At 47.2% G+C, this 20,846-nt stretch overlaps 1 protein-coding gene across 5 annotated transcripts in view; it reads left to right on the top strand.

Annotated features, from left to right (window-relative positions):
• Nucleotides 1-20,779, top strand: part of NGEF (neuronal guanine nucleotide exchange factor) — a 37,630-nt gene extending 16,851 nt beyond the window's left edge. For all 5 annotated transcript variants that reach the window (XM_077183797.1, XM_077183798.1, XM_077183799.1 and 2 more), the window contains 11 exons: nucleotides 1,422-1,696; nucleotides 6,040-6,200; nucleotides 6,341-6,493; nucleotides 8,492-8,621; nucleotides 9,366-9,440; nucleotides 11,356-11,445; nucleotides 13,030-13,193; nucleotides 14,216-14,371; nucleotides 16,904-16,983; nucleotides 17,422-17,526; nucleotides 18,156-20,779. In XM_077183797.1, the coding sequence (XP_077039912.1) occupies nucleotides 1,422-1,696; nucleotides 6,040-6,200; nucleotides 6,341-6,493; nucleotides 8,492-8,621; nucleotides 9,366-9,440; nucleotides 11,356-11,445; nucleotides 13,030-13,193; nucleotides 14,216-14,371; nucleotides 16,904-16,983; nucleotides 17,422-17,526; nucleotides 18,156-18,328 (1,562 nt within the window). In that variant the 3' untranslated portion in view covers nucleotides 18,329-20,779. The remainder of the gene's footprint in view (nucleotides 1-1,421; nucleotides 1,697-6,039; nucleotides 6,201-6,340; nucleotides 6,494-8,491; nucleotides 8,622-9,365; nucleotides 9,441-11,355; nucleotides 11,446-13,029; nucleotides 13,194-14,215; nucleotides 14,372-16,903; nucleotides 16,984-17,421; nucleotides 17,527-18,155) is intronic.
• Nucleotides 20,780-20,846: the final 67 nt, after the last annotated feature.

Below are 20,846 nucleotides of genomic sequence, written 5' to 3'. Positions count from 1 at the left end.
GTGTTGAACATCTTTCCAGGAAGAACAGATAACAGGACACACTCGCAGACTGCAGTAATCCTGTGCTTATTCCTGGACCTTTCCCCAGCACATTTCCTATATAGTTTTAGCACTGACTGGTACAGAGCCTCATTGAAACTGGTCCAGAGATTTAATAGACAGCAACATCTCCATTTCTGCCTGCCTTAGACAAACTTTTAATCCCATTGTCTCTCACCTTATTACACACAGAATGTCAGATCAAATATCATGAATACACATGACCAGATAAATTTTAACCCCTAATGATTCAGACAAAATAAATTATTTAGCATGGTTTTTTTAACATCAAAGGCTTTTCTCTTTATTCATTCATGTTACACTGCTATTCAAGTATAAACCAAGGGAGATAATATAAATTGTGCTTCTTCAATTTCATTAAGGGAGGAAAGTGACTCAGTGTGCTCATGCTCTCCTGGCTTTACATGTCTTCTAAATTACATTTTATATTCAAGCAATTAAAATTCTGGGTCCTACAGATGGTTCAGAAAGAAAAATGGGACAGTTTGAAAGCCCTCAGAGAGACAAAGGATGTTCTAAAGATTGGCAGTGAACTTCAGGATTCCTACCTTTTCCATGCTGTCAGTTGATATCGAAGTGGAGGCAAATCCAGTGCAATTTCATCTTCTCCCAAAGTTAGTAATTGAAACTTGGAAGACACCTGGTGTCATTGATATGCTGCCCCATAGTGTGAACTCAGAGCCTGTTCCTTAGTGCTGTAGCAAATAGGTACCTTTTAGATATTCATTTTGCATCTTCAAGCATCATAGAAACTAAGAAGGAAAACATCAGGATATTAAGCAACATGTCCAAGGCTAGCCATGAAGTCCATACCAAAACAAACCTGTAGCTAGTTGTAGTAACTGTAGTTAGTTGTCCCAAAGCTTCACCTGTCCAATGCCAGTAATAGCAGCTCAGTGTTTCCTCATTAAGGATTTTTGTGGCCATCAAATTGCTCCTTTTAAAGTCATTTCAAACTGTGCAGTATGACTTTTCCAGACACACACTTAAACATAGACATCAACCTATATAACTTGTAACATAGTAATATAACAGAGAAAATCAAGGTTTAAAAGACATTTAAAAGCCTGACAAGTCGGTTCTTTTATGTCTTCTGAGTGATGAAGGATTCATCTGACTGTGTTACTAAATGTTTTGTGAGAGCAGATTGTTAACATTTTAGATTTAGAAATGGCCTCCCATTTATGGCTTCCACTTCTGGCTGAAGTAGGAATACCATAACAGGCTTTTCACTCTGCATGGAAGGGACATCTCTCGCCTCTGCTGAGGTGAACTAAAGCAAAGCAATTGTCCTTTCCCACAGTAGTTTTCTACAATCTCATTCAGTTGTAGCCTCTCAGACCTGCTGTGTTCCTTCCTAGGGCTCTTGTACCAGGAATACCGAGATAAATCTACGCGTGAGGAGATTGAAACCAGGCGATTGCAAGATTCACAGACAGACCCTGAGGAGACTTCACCCAGTGAGGAAACCCCATCTGAAGCAGAACCCACGAGTACAACTGAAAACAAAGCTCCAGCACAAATTAATTTGCTGAGAAATTCCAACTCCAGGTTCAACTTATGGCAGGATCTTCCTGAGGTCCAGAACAGTGGTGTCCTCAGCATCCTCCAACCAGATGAGATCAAGCTGCAGGAGGTAATGAAGGAATATTAAGAATATTTCTTAACTGTGTTGCTGCTTAAAAAATGGAGATTGAATTAGGCCAAATGATCAAGATTTAAAAACTAAAAGCTTCACAGTAGTCACAGATAAGCCTTGCCCCGTTGAGTACTCTCTGAGTTGCACTGGTTAATGTGCCACTCACTGTTTGTTGTGAAACTGCAGACATTGTTCTGTGTTCTACTGCTGCTGGATGTTTCTGTAGCAAAAGGAACTTCTTTTCCCTTTTCTGATTCAGTGTTAGGAGCAATTGACAAAGAAGAGGGGTATTTAGGAGGTTTTTACGAAAGAGCCATTGGTTCCAGTGCACATTAATCCTTTTCCAAATTAACTATCAGGACACATAACTTTCCACCAGAAATCTTAGAAGAATTCAACCATTAACTGTAAGGCTTTGAATATCTGGCATAGTAGAAATAGAAGAGGTAGAGATTGATAAACATCCTTATATTTAATTGTTGTTACTTGGGGTCTATTGCAAACAGTAAAAAATAACGACAGGTATATTTGCATTTAGCTATGCAGTGCAGTGACATCACTATTTTAGAGCCATGTGCTGTGACTTACAGGACTGTACTGAAAGGAGTAGGTGGGGGTAGCTGTCACAAGTGATGACAACATCAGTTGCACCACAATTTACAACTGGTTGCTATTTTGGGTATCGTGGGGAGTGTGAGTGTTCTTTGTCACTGCATAGCACTGCATTTATAGCCAGCAGTGGAGAGGGCAAACCCTGTTAATGTGTGGTTTGCATTGTGGTCCAAGGCTCTATCCCACAAGTCCAGCTGTACTCCTGCACCAGGATTGCCTCTGATGAGATGGTGGGATGGCTGTGGCAGTGTATCTGCTTAGCCCTGGCTCATGGGACTGTAGCCAAAGTGCAGAAGAACATCTCAGTCTGTAAGCAGTCCCTCCTAAGTTCAGTTAGACTTCCATAATCCACACTGATGAGCACCTTGTGCACACAGTGCCAGTCCTGGCTAGGACTGGAACTTGACTGTCACACTGAAAAGTTCACCTTGTGCACCCCAAGGGCTGTGTTATTCACACCCTTAGTGGAGCAGACTGCTGTTTATATACAGTAGTTTGGGCTAGCAAGCACAGGCTGTTAGTGTATCAGGGTTAGGGCTGAAGGTGAATGAAATTATTTGTTTTTTCTCCATGTTCTTCTTCTGCACTGGTTATTTGGATTTGTTCTGTTTACCTGGCAAAACACGGTACTTCCAAGTGCCAGCATGACAAACACAATCTGGCATCTGAAGAATTACAGGCTTTTATTTTTATTTTTGCTTCAAAATGAAGAATTTATATGGAGAAATATTTTGCTTTAAAGTGTGCATTATAGATTTCAAAACTTGTCATTTCTGTTAAGTTACATTTGTTACCTGTATGTGTTTTTGGGAAAAAAATATCTTGGTGCTGCTAAGCCCCAATATTAAGTGTGCTCAATTTTCTTCTTTCTGTTAAAATAACCAGAGAAATAAAGCAGTTGGAGAATGGGACAGTGCTGTCATAAAGAAGTGCTGTGCCTTCTCCACTATTAGTGGAGAAGGAAATTTTCTGAAATTTTCTTCCTGCTTGTCCTGGGATTAGCACACTAATACTAAGAGATTATAAAATTGCTCCAAGCCAGAAAGCTGTGAAATTGACTGAACATTGAACAGATAGAGTGGAGAAGTTGCTTTGTGAGGAGAATCAAGGTCAGAAAACAACAAGGGCTAGAGAAGTCACTGAAGGTGTTGAAGAGATTATGTTGAATTCAGCCTTGATGTAAGCAAGCACTAGTTGCTCCTGCAGTTCTGGAATTCTATTCATGTTGGCTGTAAACTGTGAGAGTGAACTGTACATGAGGGCTTAATTTAGTAAATGTAAAGTGTTCAGCTTCATAGAGGAGAATTGGAGAAGTTTTCCTGAAGTACAGGGCAGCAGAAATTCAGGAGTAAATATCTTAAGGACAAAACTGTATTTCCTGACCCATTTTATCTTCAAAGCTCTAGTAAACACAGGGACTAGAAAAACTTGCACGTCTTCAGCCAGGAAAGGTGGAGCAAAAGCATTATTTTGATCACAGGGAGAAATACTGGTACACAAATGGAAAGAAAGTTGAATACCCTGCTTCATAGCTGAGGAAGGGAACACCACCATAGCTGTGACAGACGAGGGCTTCAACAGTCAGAGAAAAAGTTGGTTATCTGAAGTAATCTTCAAAGTGAAAGAGACTACAGCAGGAAGAGAAATCTGGTGTTTATTAGTGGCAATGATGGAAAACTACTGAGCAGCTTATCAATGCAAGATTAAAAAAAGGTTTTCAAGCATCAAAACAAGAAACTTGACTGGAAGAGGACTGGATGCTTGAAAAGTGTCATGGAAAGTGATTTTTTTTATTGTCCCCATTGGAACAAACAAGACAGATATTTTCACTGTGGATTTCATTATTTCTTTAGTATAGCCTGCATTCTGGACCTGCCCTTGCAGGTGTGGCACCCTCCAAACAGCAAACACAGTTTCTACAGTCAGACTTGGCAGAAAAAACATCCTGACTTGGAGTCTCTGGAAAGCTGCAGTGCAAAATGATTGGAGTTGTCAATCTCCAGGATACCTGGAAGGGACAGGCTATCCTAACACATCCTGTATATCTTTTCCTATTTCCACCTCTCTCATTTATCAATAAAAAGGTACAGGTAAAGCTGTAAAAGTTACATTTAGGACTAAGCAAGTCGTGCAGAAAGAGAGAGATTCTCTCACAGGTTCACCCAGTGCCTGGGTAAAGCTTCTGGGAGAAGCTGAGCTGATACTCCTCCACTTTTCTCAATAGGAATCTGGCCTTGAAAAAAAATCCAGTGTCCTCTTATTTCTTAAACACTGTCTGTTCCATGGTCACTAAGTTCATCTTTACAGACACCCTTTGCTCTGTCTCCCTACTGGGGGCTGTGCAGGCACAATCTCCTCCTGTGGTGCAGGAAACCACTTGTTGGACTTAAGTGCCCACTGGTAACATTTCCTAGGCTGCCAACCCTGCAAAGGGCTGAAAGGTCACTTCAACTAACTGCTGTTTTAGCATCTCTGGATTGAGTAACAGTCCCTCCTTGCTGAACCCATTCACCCAGATCTTGGAGTGCAGCACAGTGTCAGGGACACAACCCAGGTCTCTACCTCGAGTTTTTATGTGATGCACAGTGATATTTCCAGGAAAAGGCCAAAAACTGATCAGTGGAAAATTCCAAATAATTTATTTAAAGAGAAAAAAACAGACAACAACCAAGCCACAAGACAGACCCCCATCTAATTTAGAGTATATTTCTCTATGTACACATCACAAAAACCACTGCATGTACCTGTGGCTCCATATGACCTCCTCAACTTTAGCTGTGCCCCAGCAGCCACTGAGAACCAGTCCCTGAGTTCTGATACTTGCTCTGCCTGGCCAGCTCCCCCCTCAGCAGGGTGCAGCAGAGGAGCTGTGGGAACAAGGGGAGCATTGAAGCAGCTTTAGATTCCAGGGAGCAAAACTTTCACTGAGCTACCAACTGCCTCTCTTAGTAATGGCAGCATGGGCCATGGGCCCCAGGACAAGGAACCCAAGGTACCCCTTCAGCAAGAGATGCCTGAAGGATCTAACAACGCTGTGTTGAACCTCTGTGAGAATCTTCAGTTAATCTTATTTCAACTAATGGATTCAGTAGTTGTGTAAATAAACACCTTTTGTATCTACCTTTGAACAGAGACAAGATATACTCCCTCAGAGAGTAAGGGATCTCTGAGGGGTAATAGTGGAATGTCCCTGCAGCACTTGCAGTAGTAGGTAGAAGACTTTATATCTACATATCATTAAACTGATTTTTATCTCTGAATGAAACCATCAATTTGCCTTTCTGCTTCCACAGAGCACATCCTTGGCCTGAGGAAACCAGGCTTTGCTCCAGGGTTTTCTCCTCTAACAGGATGAGCAAAGGCTGAAATTTGGAGATTATTTATGATTTCTGGTAGTAGTTAGGCACTACTGTATCTTGTCCTGTTCTGTTGCGAATTGGGGCAGAAAAGTGTATGGCCAGGCCTGACCAGGGAGTCTCACTTGGACAGTAACAGCTGTATTTCCTCAAGGTCAGGGCTGATGGTTGTGCAACGAAGACTTCCCTGACTAACTCACTGTCTCCTGTAACACGTGGCAAATGCATTGTGGGCTTACCTCTCCCTGCAGCCTGGGCCTGCAGGGTGGGTGCAAGGTCCGTGGCTGTGCAGCACAGATGTTCTCATTAATGCCCAGTGTATCTCTCTGTAGAAGGTACCTGCTGACTTCCTTCTTTGGGATTTTCCCTCAGGCCATGTTTGAGCTGGTTACTTCAGAAGCATCATATTACAAGAGTCTGAATCTGCTGGTGTCTCACTTCATGGAGAATGAGCGTCTGAAAAAGATCTTACACCAGTCTGAGGCACACATCCTGTTCTCCAACGTGCTGGATGTCATGGCTGTCAGCGAGCGGTAAGTTGGCTGCTGAGTGGCACTGAAAGCAGCAGCTTTAGGTAACTGCAGTTGTGGAGTGATGGAGGAGCTGACTTCTCCTGGGAATTGCCTGGGACAGATAGGTCACAATTAATATGGGTGCTGACTTTGTCATTTAGCTTCCTGTTGGACCTCGAGCAGCGAGTGGAAGAGAACATTGTGATCTCGGACGTGTGTGATATTGTCTACCAGCACACAGTTAATCACTTCTCTGTGTACATCACCTATGTCTCCAACCAGACCTACCAGGAGAGAACCTACAAGCAGCTTCTGTGAGTTCTAGCGCTTGTTGCTTCGCTATTTTGCAAAATTGTACAGGCTACAGACTTAGCTGGAATTTTGGTATTTATGAGAAAGGGCTAGATAGCACAGAAATGGGGTTTTCCACTTCATGATTTCTCACTGCATCTGTAAAAAGAAAACACAATTAAAGGCTTTATAGTAAGGATTGGTTGATGTAGGTAACATGGCAAGTAAACTCAAAGCCAGCATTTGTCAACTGCAGGAAATATTTATGGTGCATGCAGGGCCATGTACATGCTTGTGTAATGCACATATTTTTAACCTGCAAGTAGAGGTAAGAGATGGAAGGCCAAAAATATAATTTAGATTTCTGATGAGAACAACAGCCACTGCTTTTCCCAACCTTCTCAGCAAGGCATTTGACTCTTCTCAATTTCATAACTATCCTTTTTCAGGATAGAACAACAGGACTTTCTTAAAAGAAGAAAAAAAATTTAAAAAGCTATTTTCTTCACATTCTACTGTTACACACACAGATCTAGGGCTGAGGATATAATCCAGCATATTTTTGTAGTATTTTTCAAGTGTAGCAGGTCTTTTGGTCCAGTAGGAATTCTCTGATACAAGCTCAAAACAAACGAGTGCCCTACAAGATTGTCTTTGAGAGGAGGAGACTCAATTTTTCTCTAGTTACAATGTCCTGGATTCTTTCAGGACAGCCCATTGCACATGCTGCATGTATTTTCTCCTATAGCAGCAGCTGGTTCGGGCAAGTGTAATTATGTTTAGTCCTTTCATTTCTCTGCTAACTTTTGAGGAAAAAAAATATTTTAAGGGGCCTTTATTGAGCTTGGCCTGCTGTTCTCTCAAAAAAGAGGGTACCACAGGGTTTTCTTCAGTCAGAGGTGAGCAACACAGCTGCAGAAAGAATTTCCCTACAGCCATAATCTAAACACTTAGAAACAAAGCAGCAATAGGCTGGGTTACTTGAGCTTGAAAGGGACCTGTGGGAGATGAGATATTCCTAAATGTGAATTCAGAGGGCAGCATTTTTGTCTGCAGGAATACATAAAGCATGTTGAAAAGAGCTGACTCCCTTCCCCAGGCTCCCAGCTAGCACAGGAATTTTGCAACACTTGGCTGAACTCAAAGCCTGAGGTGTGTCACAGTTTCCCCCATTTGACTGTTCTTCAGACACATGCAGTTCCATTCTGCCGTGAGTCACCCTGACAGACAGGTACCTGCTGCAGCAAGGGGGAACACTGCCAATGGCTTCTTTCACATGTTGTAAGGAACACCCAGTGCAGACAGGTTTTGCACAGTTAGCCACCTCTTTGCATCCATGCTGTTTCCAAGACTAGCCAGGACTCCAGCAGCACAAGCCACAAGCACAAGTGCTCAGGTTCACTCAGTCCATGGCTGCCAAGAAACTTTGTCTGCCTGTGGCAGCCAGGACCACTCTGCTCTGCACAGCTGTGTCTGTGGCCCAGCTGTGCCCTCATCTCCTGCAAACATCATCAGGGAAGGCCCAGGCATGGCCCCTGCCCTTCTCAGGCCAGAGAATGATTTCCATCCTCTAGCTAAGCAGCAAGGAATATTCAAGCTTGAGCTACTTTGTGGCTTGTCTTGTCCTTATGACTGTGTGAATTTCACCTTATCACAGAGTTCCAACTGTGTAAAAATATATAATTATGCCTCTGACTCACTTACTTGGACACATACCCCATTCACATACACCTACACACGCAGTGTATGCTGCTGAGCTAGATATGAACACATGTGAGCACTGCCGTGGCTTGTACATTAGAAGTCTATTTTTTCCCTCCCCCAACACTATTTATAGTTTTAGATTTAAACTAAAATACACCCAAAGGCATTCAGTCCCCTCCTTCCTTCTTCTCTCCTATTGGGAGAGACCAGGCAGATGCTGTCTCTGGGACCAAGCTGCTTTTGGGTCACCAGCCATATGCCAGAGTCCCAGGCAGGGTGGCACTCAAAGTTCTCAGCTTCTCTATCTCTCCTCTCAGCCAGGACAAACCAGCCTTTCGGGAAGTGATCTCACAGCTGGAGCTGGATCCCAAGTGCAAAGGCTTGTCCTTTTCTTCCTTCCTGATTCTGCCATTTCAAAGAATCACTCGACTCAAGCTGCTGGTGCAGGTAGAGTTTTGCTCTTCTCTCTCTCACAAAGGACTTCTGGATCACTCCTGGAATTTTCCTTTCCAGCAGCTGTGAATGGGGCTTAGATACAGCCACAATCGACCCTAGAACTGGATGAAGCCTTTCCACAGAGTCAGATATTCACCACAACTATGGAAAAAGGAATTCAGTCCCTCAGAGTCCATCCCCAAATTAGTGTTGAATTCACCAGATAGCTTTTACTGAGTGAAAGAGTTGAGGAGGAGCTTTGTCAAGCTGCCAGAAGGGGTAGCATCAGTCCATTAATCCAGCTTCCTGACAGTTAGGATGGTGACACACACATGCAGAGCAGCTGGATGACACAGGGATGCTACACCATGATGGCTTGGACCAGTCAGCCAGTGCTTTGCCACCTCATCTAAACACTGCTGGAGAATACGCTTCTAGGGATGAGGAAACAGCTCAGTCCCAAATGGTCTTATCCCACTGGGATTACCAATAATGCTGTCTGTTAGTGTTAGTTCTAGTTATTTATTAATTTATTTTTATAAAATAAGAATCTACCTGTTATATTTCTCTTAGATATAAGGTCAGATGGGAAGAGGTTTTAACGAGAAGGGGGAACTAAAAGGTGAGAGTCACTGTACTGTGTCACCTTTGCTGTAATTAGGCTGATGGCCAGAAGTAATTTGTAGGCTAGCAAACTTTACCTTTCTGTGCTCTCACGTTGGGATCAGCATTAACGCAGCCTTTCCTCCCCTGCAGAATATTTTGAAGAAAGTGGAAGAGAAATCTGACAGGGAATCCACTGCCCTGGATGCGCATAAAGAACTGGAAACAGTAAGTTTGAATTAGTTGATGGAGGGCCATTAAGATTAAACCACCATGCTCATTTCACACACACACCCCCCCCTGAAAAAATCCCCTGCAGACTACATTCTATCCGGGAGCGGTTTCTTTGAATTCTGTCACTGTGTTTCAAGAGGTTTTTCCCTAAAGTCTGAAGGATGGACTAGTCTACTTGCACTTAGATGTCAGTGACAGTGAATCCCTTGCTAACACTAGATGTATGTGTCTGCCATAGGAAAGGGCAGAGAATGTTTTCCTTTAGAGTCTCCAAGAACACAAAAGGGTTTTCAGACACCTGAAGGTGATGGATCTGACTGAGAGTGTGTGCACAGTACAACTGTGTCAGGCTCCTCCAACACAGCACACTTTTTCTTCTGACCTAGAATCACAGCTTCCTAATGAAGTACACAAGCCAGCTTTTAGCCCTCTTCCCTGAAGCTGGTAGGTAGGTGTGGTGTTCAGTTGTGCTAGTTACTGATGTGTACAAAACCCCATGAAGGCAGTGGGATGTTTCCCATCTGGGCTGTTCCTGATATGGTTTGACAGGATAATGCCATATCTGACTGGTCTAGACATAGCTGGCAGCTACATGGGCTGGGACAATGTTTCAACCCTTCTCCATCAGAAGCTTGGAACACCTCCTGATTTTGCAGTTCAGCACAAGTATTTGAAGTTGAAAACTGTGCTAGAACATCAGCCTGAGGATGGGCCTGCAGTCTCTGACTGAAGCAGTAGAACAGAACAGGCTCTTGGATTTGCCATGAACCAGTATAGGAAGTGTATGCTTGGAGATCACTAGGGATAAAGACAGGGACTTTATGAATTAAGGATGTTCTGCATTGAGTTAGTATTTGCAGAATCCCTCTTGACACATCTGGTAGCCAATTATTTTTCCATTAGTCAGTAGCCTGAGGAAGACTGTTCCTGTAGCATGCAAATGACTATAGCCGCTGATGGAAAAATGCTGGGTTTGTATTCAGTCATCAGTGACTCAGATGATCAGTTTACTAATTCTTTAGCACAGTTAAACACTTATCTGTAAGTGTTTAAGCTGATACCTAATATCCAGCTAGGTACAGGCATCACAACAGAGACCATCTGATGCTTACTTTTTCTGTACATTTGTTTTCTATTTGAGAGGCAAGAGATGATCACAGTTTCAGTTACTGATATTCTGTTAGATTTTGAGTAGCAAAAACAGAGCACAAAGTGGAGCTTGTTCTCCAATATAATTTTTCTACCTAGCCAGTTCTCGAGAGAGTTGCTCCTTATGAAACAGGCAGTGGCATCTAGGTTAAGGTCCCTGTAACAGCATAGTGCTTGCATGTTGGTTGTGGTTTTTCAGTTAAAAGTTTGTACTCAGAACACAGCTGGGCTCTGTATGATGAATATCTCTTTCCCTAGGACATTTCACAGCCCTGGCATCTAATGCTGCTTGGCAGAACTACAGCATCTGCATTTTTGAAAAAAAGATGTTTGGCTTCATTCTCTCCTTGAAGATGATACTGCAAATGTACCTCATTCCAAGTGTTGGGAACAGGGAAAATGAGATATATGATGTGTCAGATTCTGGAAAACAAGCTGTTCATTTTGCTGTGCAACCAGAAGCACTGTTTTATACTGTCTGGTTCAGTAACTGAATGTAGCCACCTAATATGTCCTCTGACAGTCAGTTTCCACCTGTAACACCTTTTGGATGTTTGGGAGCTTTTTGGTTGCTCAGGTTTTGGGGGTTTTTTTCCCCTTCTCTTTTCATGCACCCACAGTGCTGATAAAAGAACTTGGCTTTGTCAATTTCTGTTACAGCAGGGCACTTACCTGATTGTGGTCAGGCCTTTCCATGCTGTCCATCATCACTTACCTACTTAAGGCCAGCAGAGACAAACCTTTGTGCTCTCTTTTCCAGGTTGTGAAAGCATGTAATGAAGGTGTCCGGAAGATGAGCCGAACAGAGCAGATGATCAGCATCCAGAAGAAACTAGAATTCAAGATCAAGGTATAAGCACAGGCTGGACACTTTTGGTTCACTGTCTGCACTTTGCAGCCTCCAAAGGGTCCCCTCCAAAGGGGCTGCTGCAGGCACAGCACCTCTGTGTGTGCTCAGTGCACACCTGCTGCAGAGGCTGGGGCAGCACCAAGGCCAGTGTGATGTGCACATACACAGGTGGGACACGTTGGCATCACCCTCCTGTGCACTGTGCTCCTGCTCCAGCACTCAGGTCTGGCTCTTCCCTCTTACCTCCCTTCAAAATGCAGGTCAGCTTTCAGCTGTTATTTTACATACAAAATACGTTAAAGGTAGATGGAAGCTACAAAGCAAAACACTTTAAAACTGAAAAATACCCAGACAAAGACTGCCCCACCATTTTGATTCTTTTCTGTACTTATGCATTGTGTACAGTCTCTAAATACCTGCTGCTGATCTGTTTCAGCTCTACTGAGGGAATTACTACATCAATATTTAGGGGTATCTGATCAGATCTCAGTTATATATACCAGATGGTATATATAACTATATAGTTATATATATATACACACACTAATATATATATCTCAGATGTATACCATTAAATTCCAGTGCTGAGTATAAAATTGTCAGTTCTTTTCTTAAATGCTATAGAGAAGCTTCTCAGGTCTATCTGCTTCACAAACTGTAAGGATCATATTTAGCTTCCAAGCAATTTTTTTATGTACGTGAACAACCAAAACAAAAAAATTTGGTTTTTATAGAGCACTTTACCAGTGTGTCAGGGCTACACCACAGTCCACAGGACAGTAGTAGGTTAGGGAAGCTACACAGTTGTCTTCACCTGCTGAGGCCATAATGACAGGCAGGAACTGGTTCATCTCTGGAGCAGATCTGCCTTGGGACCTGGCATGGGTAGGACTCTTCTGGGGAGAAGAGTGCAAGGAGTTGAAAAGATAGATTGTACTACCATGCATATGATGAGCACTGGGAGTGAAGGTAGAAAGAGTGACAGTTATAGACGTATTTTTCAATATTTCAGTCATTTAGAAGTGCAGCATTCTTCTAGTGCAAGATGTGCTTTGTTCTGGGCTTCTTGGTTTAAGCACAATACTTGTTGAAACTCCAGCAGAAATGCTGTGGTAGGTGCATAAACAGTATCTCCTCCTGACAGGGACAGACCCAACCAGAGGAAACCGGTTTAACCTTGTTTTTTTGTAGCCAAAAGGCCAAATCTGTGGTTTTAAAAGTCAGTCTTACTGTTTAGGAAAGTTCAGCCCAGGTGACAGGATCTCTCAGAGAGAGATCAGGGCATAGGCTGTTGTTTCATTCCAGTACTTGGCACTCTAGCATTGCCATCCTTAAATATCTGTCTATCCTCGGGCTCCTGCTGTACCCCTATCCAACTTCTGTCATGCTGTGCTGGGCTGTGTGGATGGCAGAGCACATTGCCCTCTCCTTGCAGCTCTGCTCCAGCCTCTACGGTGCAAGTTGTGGTGATGGGAGTTCACCACCCTTCCTTTTGCATCTCTTGGTGTTTTCAGCATCATAACTACTTGAATCCATGGGGTTTGGCTGCTTTCCTAAACTTTGCCATCTTTTCCTCCCTTCTAGTCTGTACCCATCATCTCTCACTCCCGCTGGCTGCTGAAGCAGGGGGAGCTGCAGCAAATGAATGGTCCAAAGACATCACGAACACTTCGCACCAAGAAACTCTTCAGAGAAATCTATCTGTTCCTTTTCAATGATCTGCTGGTGATTTGCCGGCAAATTCCGGGGTGAGTGCAAAATTCAGGTGGTACACAGGATCCTTCATTAGTTCTATCACCCCAGGTTTATCCAACCTGTGATGCTGTGACCCCATCCTGTCCCTCAGGCACAGGCACATCCCTTGGCCTGACATGTACACCTCCATCCAGTAGTCACCTTACCTTTGAGCACAGCTGACTCTTCATGGGTGGCACAGCTCTCTCCAGCTGAAAATTCATGGCCAACAGGAGTTAGAGATCCCAGGGCAGATCTGTCAGCAGGGTGACTATGCATCCAGCAGTTTCTGCAGTGTGGCAGTGAGTTACACTGGCTGGTGAGCTGACCCTGGAGATCTGTCTTCCTGTCAAGAAGTGATTTTTGACTCATCGCTTCCTGAAGAACAGCTCAGATTTAGTCAGTTAAAACTCTAAGCGACTAGAAAGTTAGAGTAGCAGGGAGGGGTATCAGTTTAGGCCTGAGGCCAGTGCTTATATTTGACATGGCGTAACCTGCCTGAGGAGGATCTTGTCGTGCTGAGGACTGTGTCTTGTGCAAGCAGACACTGGTGAAACACAGCAGCAGAGAACAGCACGCCCTTTGTGGCATGAATTAGACCCACTGGTAGGGAGCATCTTGCCCGTCCACTGTTCCTAACGAACGTGTCGCCGCAGTGTCTGTACGCTGGGAAATGTTTTGCTTCTGTGGCAACTTGTATCCAGAAAACACAGAGGCACTTCATAAACAGGAATGAATTAAGCCTCACAATCCCCTTTGAGGGAGCGCCATCTGTGTTTTGGACGTGGGGAGCTCAGAAAGAGCAAGCAACTTGTTCCAGGCCATGAGGGCTGCCTAGGCCAGAGTACAGAGAGGGTTCCTTGCTTTGCAGTGGGTTTTTATAGCCACATGCTCATCCCATCCCACAGCAGGACAACTTTTCTCCTCCTTCCATGCTGCAGCTCTTGGTCTGTGTCCTCAGTACAGTCCTGGGTGGCTGAACTCAAAGTCTCCTGCAATAACCACGATTTTTCCTAATCTCTCTAACCTCTCCCAGGGACAAGTACCAAGTGTTTGACTCTGCTCCCCGAGGGCTTCTTCGGGTAGAGGAGTTAGAAGATCAGGGGCAGAGTTTGGCCAATGTCTTCATCTTGAGGCTGCTAGAGAACGCAGATGACCGGGAGGCCAGCTACATGCTGAAGGCATCATCCCAGTGAGTACCAGTCACCCTGCTATCACAGAGCAGTGCTCTCTCCCTACATCCAGCCTTCATGGGGACCAGCTGTCCAGGCTTTCCAGGGATGGGCAGAGGGGGATCCCACTGCTGCAGCTGAGCTGGCCCTATCAACCTCTCTGCCCAGCATAACTCCCCTGAGGCTACTGAAAGCGCCAAGGCTACTGGTCACCTAGGCAGGGTTCTTTCCTGTACGGTGTATTTGAGGCCTCTGGGGTGGTGGACAGACAGGCAGTCCCTGTTCTGGGACAGAGTGGTCAGAAATCAGCCCAGGCATCAGGCCCCAGCTGATTTACAGACTGCAGCATATTCAGAAAGTAAAACCAAGCAGGATATACACTCACACACTCCAGAGGCTCCACTGATTCACAAGAATCATGGCCGTGCCTGACCAGCCCTGTGGAGCAAAGGGTCTCCTGTTTGTGGGTGAAGATGGGAGAAAAGGCTACTTCCTCTGTGTCTCCACAGCCAGTGCCAATCTTGTGCAGCCCTTCTGCAGCTCAGGGCCTCCTTGTCTCCCTGGATACAGATTTTCTGGCTCACTGATTTTTCACTTCAGGCTCCAACAAGCTCAGGCTGGGCAAATGATTCAGCTGTGCTGGCACTGACCCAGTTGTTTTGGAGCACAGGGCATGGCTTTCTCACTGACCCAAGCATTACCAGGCCCACATTTTGTAGCCTCCAGCTAAACAGCCCCTAGAGACAATGCACATCCCCAGGTTGATGTTGTCTGCTGTCAGCAGGCTCATGTTCATCATCCATATTCCTAAATGAACACCAGCCATGGGGTTGCACCCTGACTGCCCCTCACCACCACTACAGCATCAGCATCAGGATGATGAGCCCCCAGCACAGTGAGCAGCTGCACCTTCTTCCCAGATATATGGCTGCAGCTCTGCTGCACTGAAAATAGAGATGTCACTCACACTATGCAGGGCAAGCGCACGTGTGACGTCTGTGAGGCTTGGCTGTGCAGCAAATGATAAACCAGGCCAGGATTTGCTCAGCTCAGGGGAGGCAGTCTCAGGTCCATGCTCTGCATCCTGTCCCATCTTCTAGGTGGCCATAGCAGGTATGTGATCCAGAACATGGCTTGCCAACAGGTCTTGAGCACTGAAATGTGACATACCAACTGCTGAGGGCTGCTGTTTCAGAGATGCAGGAATGATGGAGGTAGTACTGGGCACAGACTGGAAAACTAAACAATTGGAAGAGATAAGTGGGAGCCAAACAGAGACTTCTGCATCTCTTCTACAGCTCTTGCAGCTCTTGCAACAATGCTGCTCAGTAGCAACTTGCAGCTCATGCCCTGGGTGGGCTTTGCCAGGAGCTGACACTTTATTTGGACACAACTGGTTGCACTGATAGAACTGGAGTGTGGGTGGGCTCCTTGCAGGCTGAGAGGAGCTGGGCACTGTGAGCAGATCCATGGAGCCCTGTAAGGACCTGTGTGCAGGGCCAGCATGCAGACAGGGCCACAAGCATGGCAAGACTCTAGGTTTGACCTCTGCATATATAGGTCCTCTATATATAGCTATATATATAACCTCTATATATATATAGGAGGTTATAGCTCCTCTGTGCTCAAGACCCTTGTCCCACATGTCCTCATGTGATGTGACCTGCAGGTGTTTCCACTGGTCCTTGGCATTGTTCTTCCTATCTGAAGTATAAAGTATTCTCAGCCCTACAGATCAACCTGTCAGCACTTGTCCTTTACATACCCCTTTTAGGCCCCTCTCCTTCCTGAAGACACTCCCATGGCTTTTCATGTGTGTCAAGCTCAGGCTTTAAAACTACCTGAGAAGGTAGAAAACTCAGATGGAAGCACAGCTGGTCCTCTAGGCAGGAGCTGGAGCCTGTGAAGGTGAACTGCCCCATTTCCTCATGGGGCTGAGGGAGGCCTGAGGGAAGCCAAGCCTGGGTCTTCTCCAGCACTTGTGAGATCTTCACTCTCCCAGATGCAGGTCCAGGTTTTGCAGTGTGCTGTTCACATGAGTCTTGTTGCCAAGCAAGTGGTAGCCTTGGTGTGCTGCAGTGCTCTTCTGCAAGGGAATTAATCAGCTCTGCCCTTTAAATGTTCCTACACAGCAGTTGCGGGAATAAATAGTTCCTGTAACTGCTTCAATCTCCCAGAAAAACTGCTCCTGTTGAGCAGCCCAGCCAGGAGCTGCCTTTGCTTGCTACTTCTCAGAGAGTGCCAGGCCCCTCACCTTGCTGCTGGCACTTGACAACAAAGCCAGCAGAGGGACCCTCCCTAGAGAGGGACCGTGCTGCCTGTGGGGGACAGCCAGGGCTGTGCAGCAGAGCCCAGAGCACCGTGTCACGTGTGACATCCCAGCCAGGGTGTGCAGCAGTGGGGCTCAGCATCAGCAATGCACCCAGGACCCTGGAGGGGCAGGAGGAAAAGGCTGGGAGGAGGAATATGAAGTCCAGAACTGGCTGGGCAGAAGAACTAGGGCCCTTACAACTCTTGCATGTTCACAGCTTTGGTTTGTCTCCCCTATCCAGGAGTGAAATGAAGCGCTGGATGATTTCACTAGCCCCAAACCGGAGAACCAAATTTGTTTCATTTACATCCAGACTTGTTGGTAAGAGACACAGCATGAGAGATGGGAGCTCTTCACCCCTACCCCAGGACACCTTATTCTGCCTGATCTCAGTGCAGCCACATATCTGGAACCTATGCCAAAGTTGAACCCTCTCCCTGGGCTCCCCTCCTTTTCCACCACCAATACCTGCTTGTCTCTGGGCCTGACCTCAACCCCTCCAACCTGGGCTGGGCTGCACTTTCCCTCCCTTCCAGGCTGCCCATGGCTAGCATGGTGGTGGTGACGTGAACCCGGCTCCTTCCCAAGAGTTGCTTCCCCACTACCTTTGGCTGGGGCACTCCCTGGCTTTCCCAGAGGCCATTACCAGATCAGAGGGACCATGTGCAGAGCTCATGGGGCTACAGCCACCCCATCTGTGCTGTTCTTCAAGGGACTCTATCCCAGTCCATACCTCACTCTTGCCCTGTTTCTTGGCAGACTGCCCACAGATCCAGTGTGTCCACCCATACGTGGCCCAGCAGCCTGATGAGCTCTCCTTAGAACTGGCTGATGTCCTCAACATCCTGGACAAGACAGATGATGGTATGGGGACGGGATGGGATGGGGATGGGCTGGGAGTCACTGTGGAAGGATGGCCTTTGCTGCAGGCAGGTAGTTGAGAGTCTCTCCCTCCAGCCAGGGAGAGGCTCTGGCATCAGCATCACAGCCAGAAAAGGAAGTTACTGCCTTCTCCTAATAGCCAATCCAGGTTGCCTCAGTTGTGACAACACTGGCACAGCCTCCCAGCACCAGCTGTGGGCCATGGTAGAGCTAGCACAGCCACTTCAGATATAAGCCAGTGCTATTGTTACCTTCATGATGCTTCACAGCCACGTGGTCCTGCTTTCTGGGGTATTCTTGTAGCTGGTGGTCTCAGTCACATTGGATGTCTGCTGGGGACCACTCCTGTGGCCCCAGGGACAGCTGAGGGCACTTGGTGGCAGCAGTGCCTGCTTTCTGCTGGCATCCTTTGAGCCAGCTGTCCTCACATGATGCTGCTCAGGTGAGATGGCCTCCTTGCTGGATGGAAACCTGGGTCTGCTCCAGCACAGGCCTCCGAGTAGCTTCCAGAAAGCTCTGCCAGCTCCAATGGCTCTTTCCAGCACAGCTGTCCTAGTGCAGGAGCAAGGGCCAGTCCTTCCCCACTTACGCCTGTGTCTGTCTATACTCAGGCTGGATATTTGGGGAACGTCTTCATGACCAGGAGAGGGGCTGGTTCCCCAGTTCTATGGGGGAGGAGATCCTGAACCCCAAAATCCGAGCCCAGAACCTGAAGGAATGTTTCCGGGTGCACAAGTCAGATGACAGTCAGAGAAGAAAACTGGGCAGCAGAAACCGCCAGTGACCACCGGCATCCCCAAGCATCTGGAGTGCCTCAGAGAGACAGAAGAGAGAGGCTGCCAGCTGGGAGGAGGTGGCAGCTGTGGGACATTGTGGGGGACCTGGTGCACAGGACAAGGCACACAGACCCATGAACAAACAGACTCTCATTCCTAGGCCCTCCAGAAGCACTGGTCCTTTCCTGGAGATCAGCGCTTTAAACTGTAAATAATCCTTTTCCAAGTGTTCTGTAAAGCCCCAAAGAGCACGAGCTCAACGGACACTGCCCGAAGGCCACCAGGTGCTGGCCAAGTGAGCCACATGTGCTGGCTTGGGCTGGCTCAGGCTGCTTGGGAAGGGCAGTGGCCACAAACATGAGCAATTGATTTCACCCGGTTTAAGCATTAACAGCTCATTGCTACCTTCCAAGTCTGGAGTGCTCTGAACCCAGCATCTCACAGGGGCAGAACTGCGGTCAAGCAGCAGTCTCAACTAGCTCAGAGCTCATTGACACCTGGCTGGGATGAGCCTCAGGAACTCCGCTACCCTAGTCCTGCTGTGAAGCTGCTGGGCTCATTCCCACAGGCAGACCTTCAATCTGCTTCCAGTCAAATGCTCTGCAGTGCTCCACACTCAGCTCTTCTCCAGCAACAGCCCAGCCTTGCCAGCCCTAACCCACATCTCTGCCTGCCTGACAACCTCGAAGCACATCTGGACACTGTCCCATGGCTCAGCCCCCTCTACCACAGCCTCCCTCCTTCTGCAGGATCACTGCAGAACCCCAGCATCATGTCCTTTCCTGGTTGATCGTGCACTTGTGGTCTTTGCTACGCTCTGCTGCTGAGGCCACAGCAGGGGTGGCTGTGCCAGCAGCGTCTCGCACACCACATGAACCACCAGCAGCCCCACAGCAGGTGAGCGACCTTAGCTGGGAGCTGCTGTCCTACACGCTCTGGGAGGCCCAGCAACTGCTGCCTGCATGCTTGTAACCCACCCCCACAGCCTCCCTGTACAGGCTCACCTCCATGTATATATGCAAGTCTTGTGGCCAGCAGAGCCAGCTCATCACTCCTTCCAGCTATGGCACTGAGCAATGCATGAAGCCCTGGGCACAGCACTGAGAGCAGCGTGGGGGACAGACCCACAGCAGCCACCCCTTGTTCAACAGTTCCACACGTGGCTGAGAGCCTCTCAGCCACAAGCTGGGCCCAAGTTGTGGCCAGCATCCATTAGGGATTGAATTTGGCACCTTTCTGTAACATGGCAAAGGATTGTCTTCCAGGCATTGTAGCCTGTGCTGATTTATGCTCTGGCTGTGCCACGGTTGTGCTCAGAGAGAGGACGGAGAGCAGCTGCCAACAGAGCCACACAGGGGCCATGGGCATGGATAGGAGGAGCACAGCCAGGCCAGCAGGAACGTGGGGAGAAAGCAGGATGCTTGGAAGTTGTGAAAGGAGGCTACAGAACTGCTCTTTGGACAACATGGTGTGTGCAGTTTGAGGCTGAACACAGCTGAGGTGGATTCCAGGGCTGTCCCTACTGACACCACAGCCTTGGGCCAGCCAGCCCAGAGCTAGCACCCAGGACCAAAGTGGTGGGAGCCACAGCAGTGAAGGGGAAAGAAGGCATTCTTCACTCAGGCCCAGATCAGTGGCACCACATTAGCATGTGACAACAGCCAGCAGGGTTGTGCTGCCTTGGCCACCTGTGGGAAGTTCATACTAGCCCATGGTTCCAAGTCACTGCCCAGCCTCAGAGCTGGGCCAGGAAGACTTGCAGCCTCCAGTCTGCTGTATTGAGCCGATTTAATAGGGACATCCCAAGCCAGGTCCCTCCAGCAGCACCCTCCAGTTAGCTTTCTGAGACAACCAAACCTCCAGCTCAGGATTCAAACCTTGCAACAGCCACAAATTCACTAGTGCAAAGCCCAGAGAAGCTCCAGCTCTAGGAATTCCTTAAAATTACCTGAGAAATCACCACATCCCACAGCATCCAGCTTTGTGGCCCAGCCCCAGGCCTGCAGCCCCACGTGCCTACCTGGCATGTTACTCACAGCACAGAAATGCTCCCTTGCCCATCGGATGTTTCACCAGTTGGCCATGGCCAGGATTCCAGCTCCTCACTGCACTGCTCCAGGGAGAGGGGCTCAGTGCTGCTGTGCCATCCCATCACTCACCACCAAGACCTGGGGATTGCTCCAGCCCCTCCTGCTCTGCTGCGATTCCATAGGACTCCAGACCCCAGGCACAGGCTGTGCCATTTCCACTGAATGGCATCCAGTGTTATTTCCTCAGACCCAGCCCTGCACGCCTCCATCTGAGTGATCTCCAGTGTTGTACAGGGCCAGGCCTGGGGCCCACAAGCACAGGCTGGAGCCCCCCAGCCCTTGCCAGGCTGCCTCAGCAAACTGAGGGGAACTTCTTGTTGTCTGGTTTTTCCGTGTGATAAAATGTAGCTGAGCAAGCCAGTGCCAAAACACTTGTGTGTCTCCTTCCTCCCCCAGGCTGATCACTTGTCTCCTCCCCTGTCCCCTCCAGTGCAAC

This window comes from Agelaius phoeniceus, chromosome 10 (assembly GCF_051311805.1).
Source record: "Agelaius phoeniceus isolate bAgePho1 chromosome 10, bAgePho1.hap1, whole genome shotgun sequence".
In the NCBI taxonomy this organism is placed as follows: Eukaryota; Metazoa; Chordata; class Aves; order Passeriformes; family Icteridae; genus Agelaius; species Agelaius phoeniceus.
This window is presented reverse-complemented; position numbering and strand designations above follow the sequence as displayed.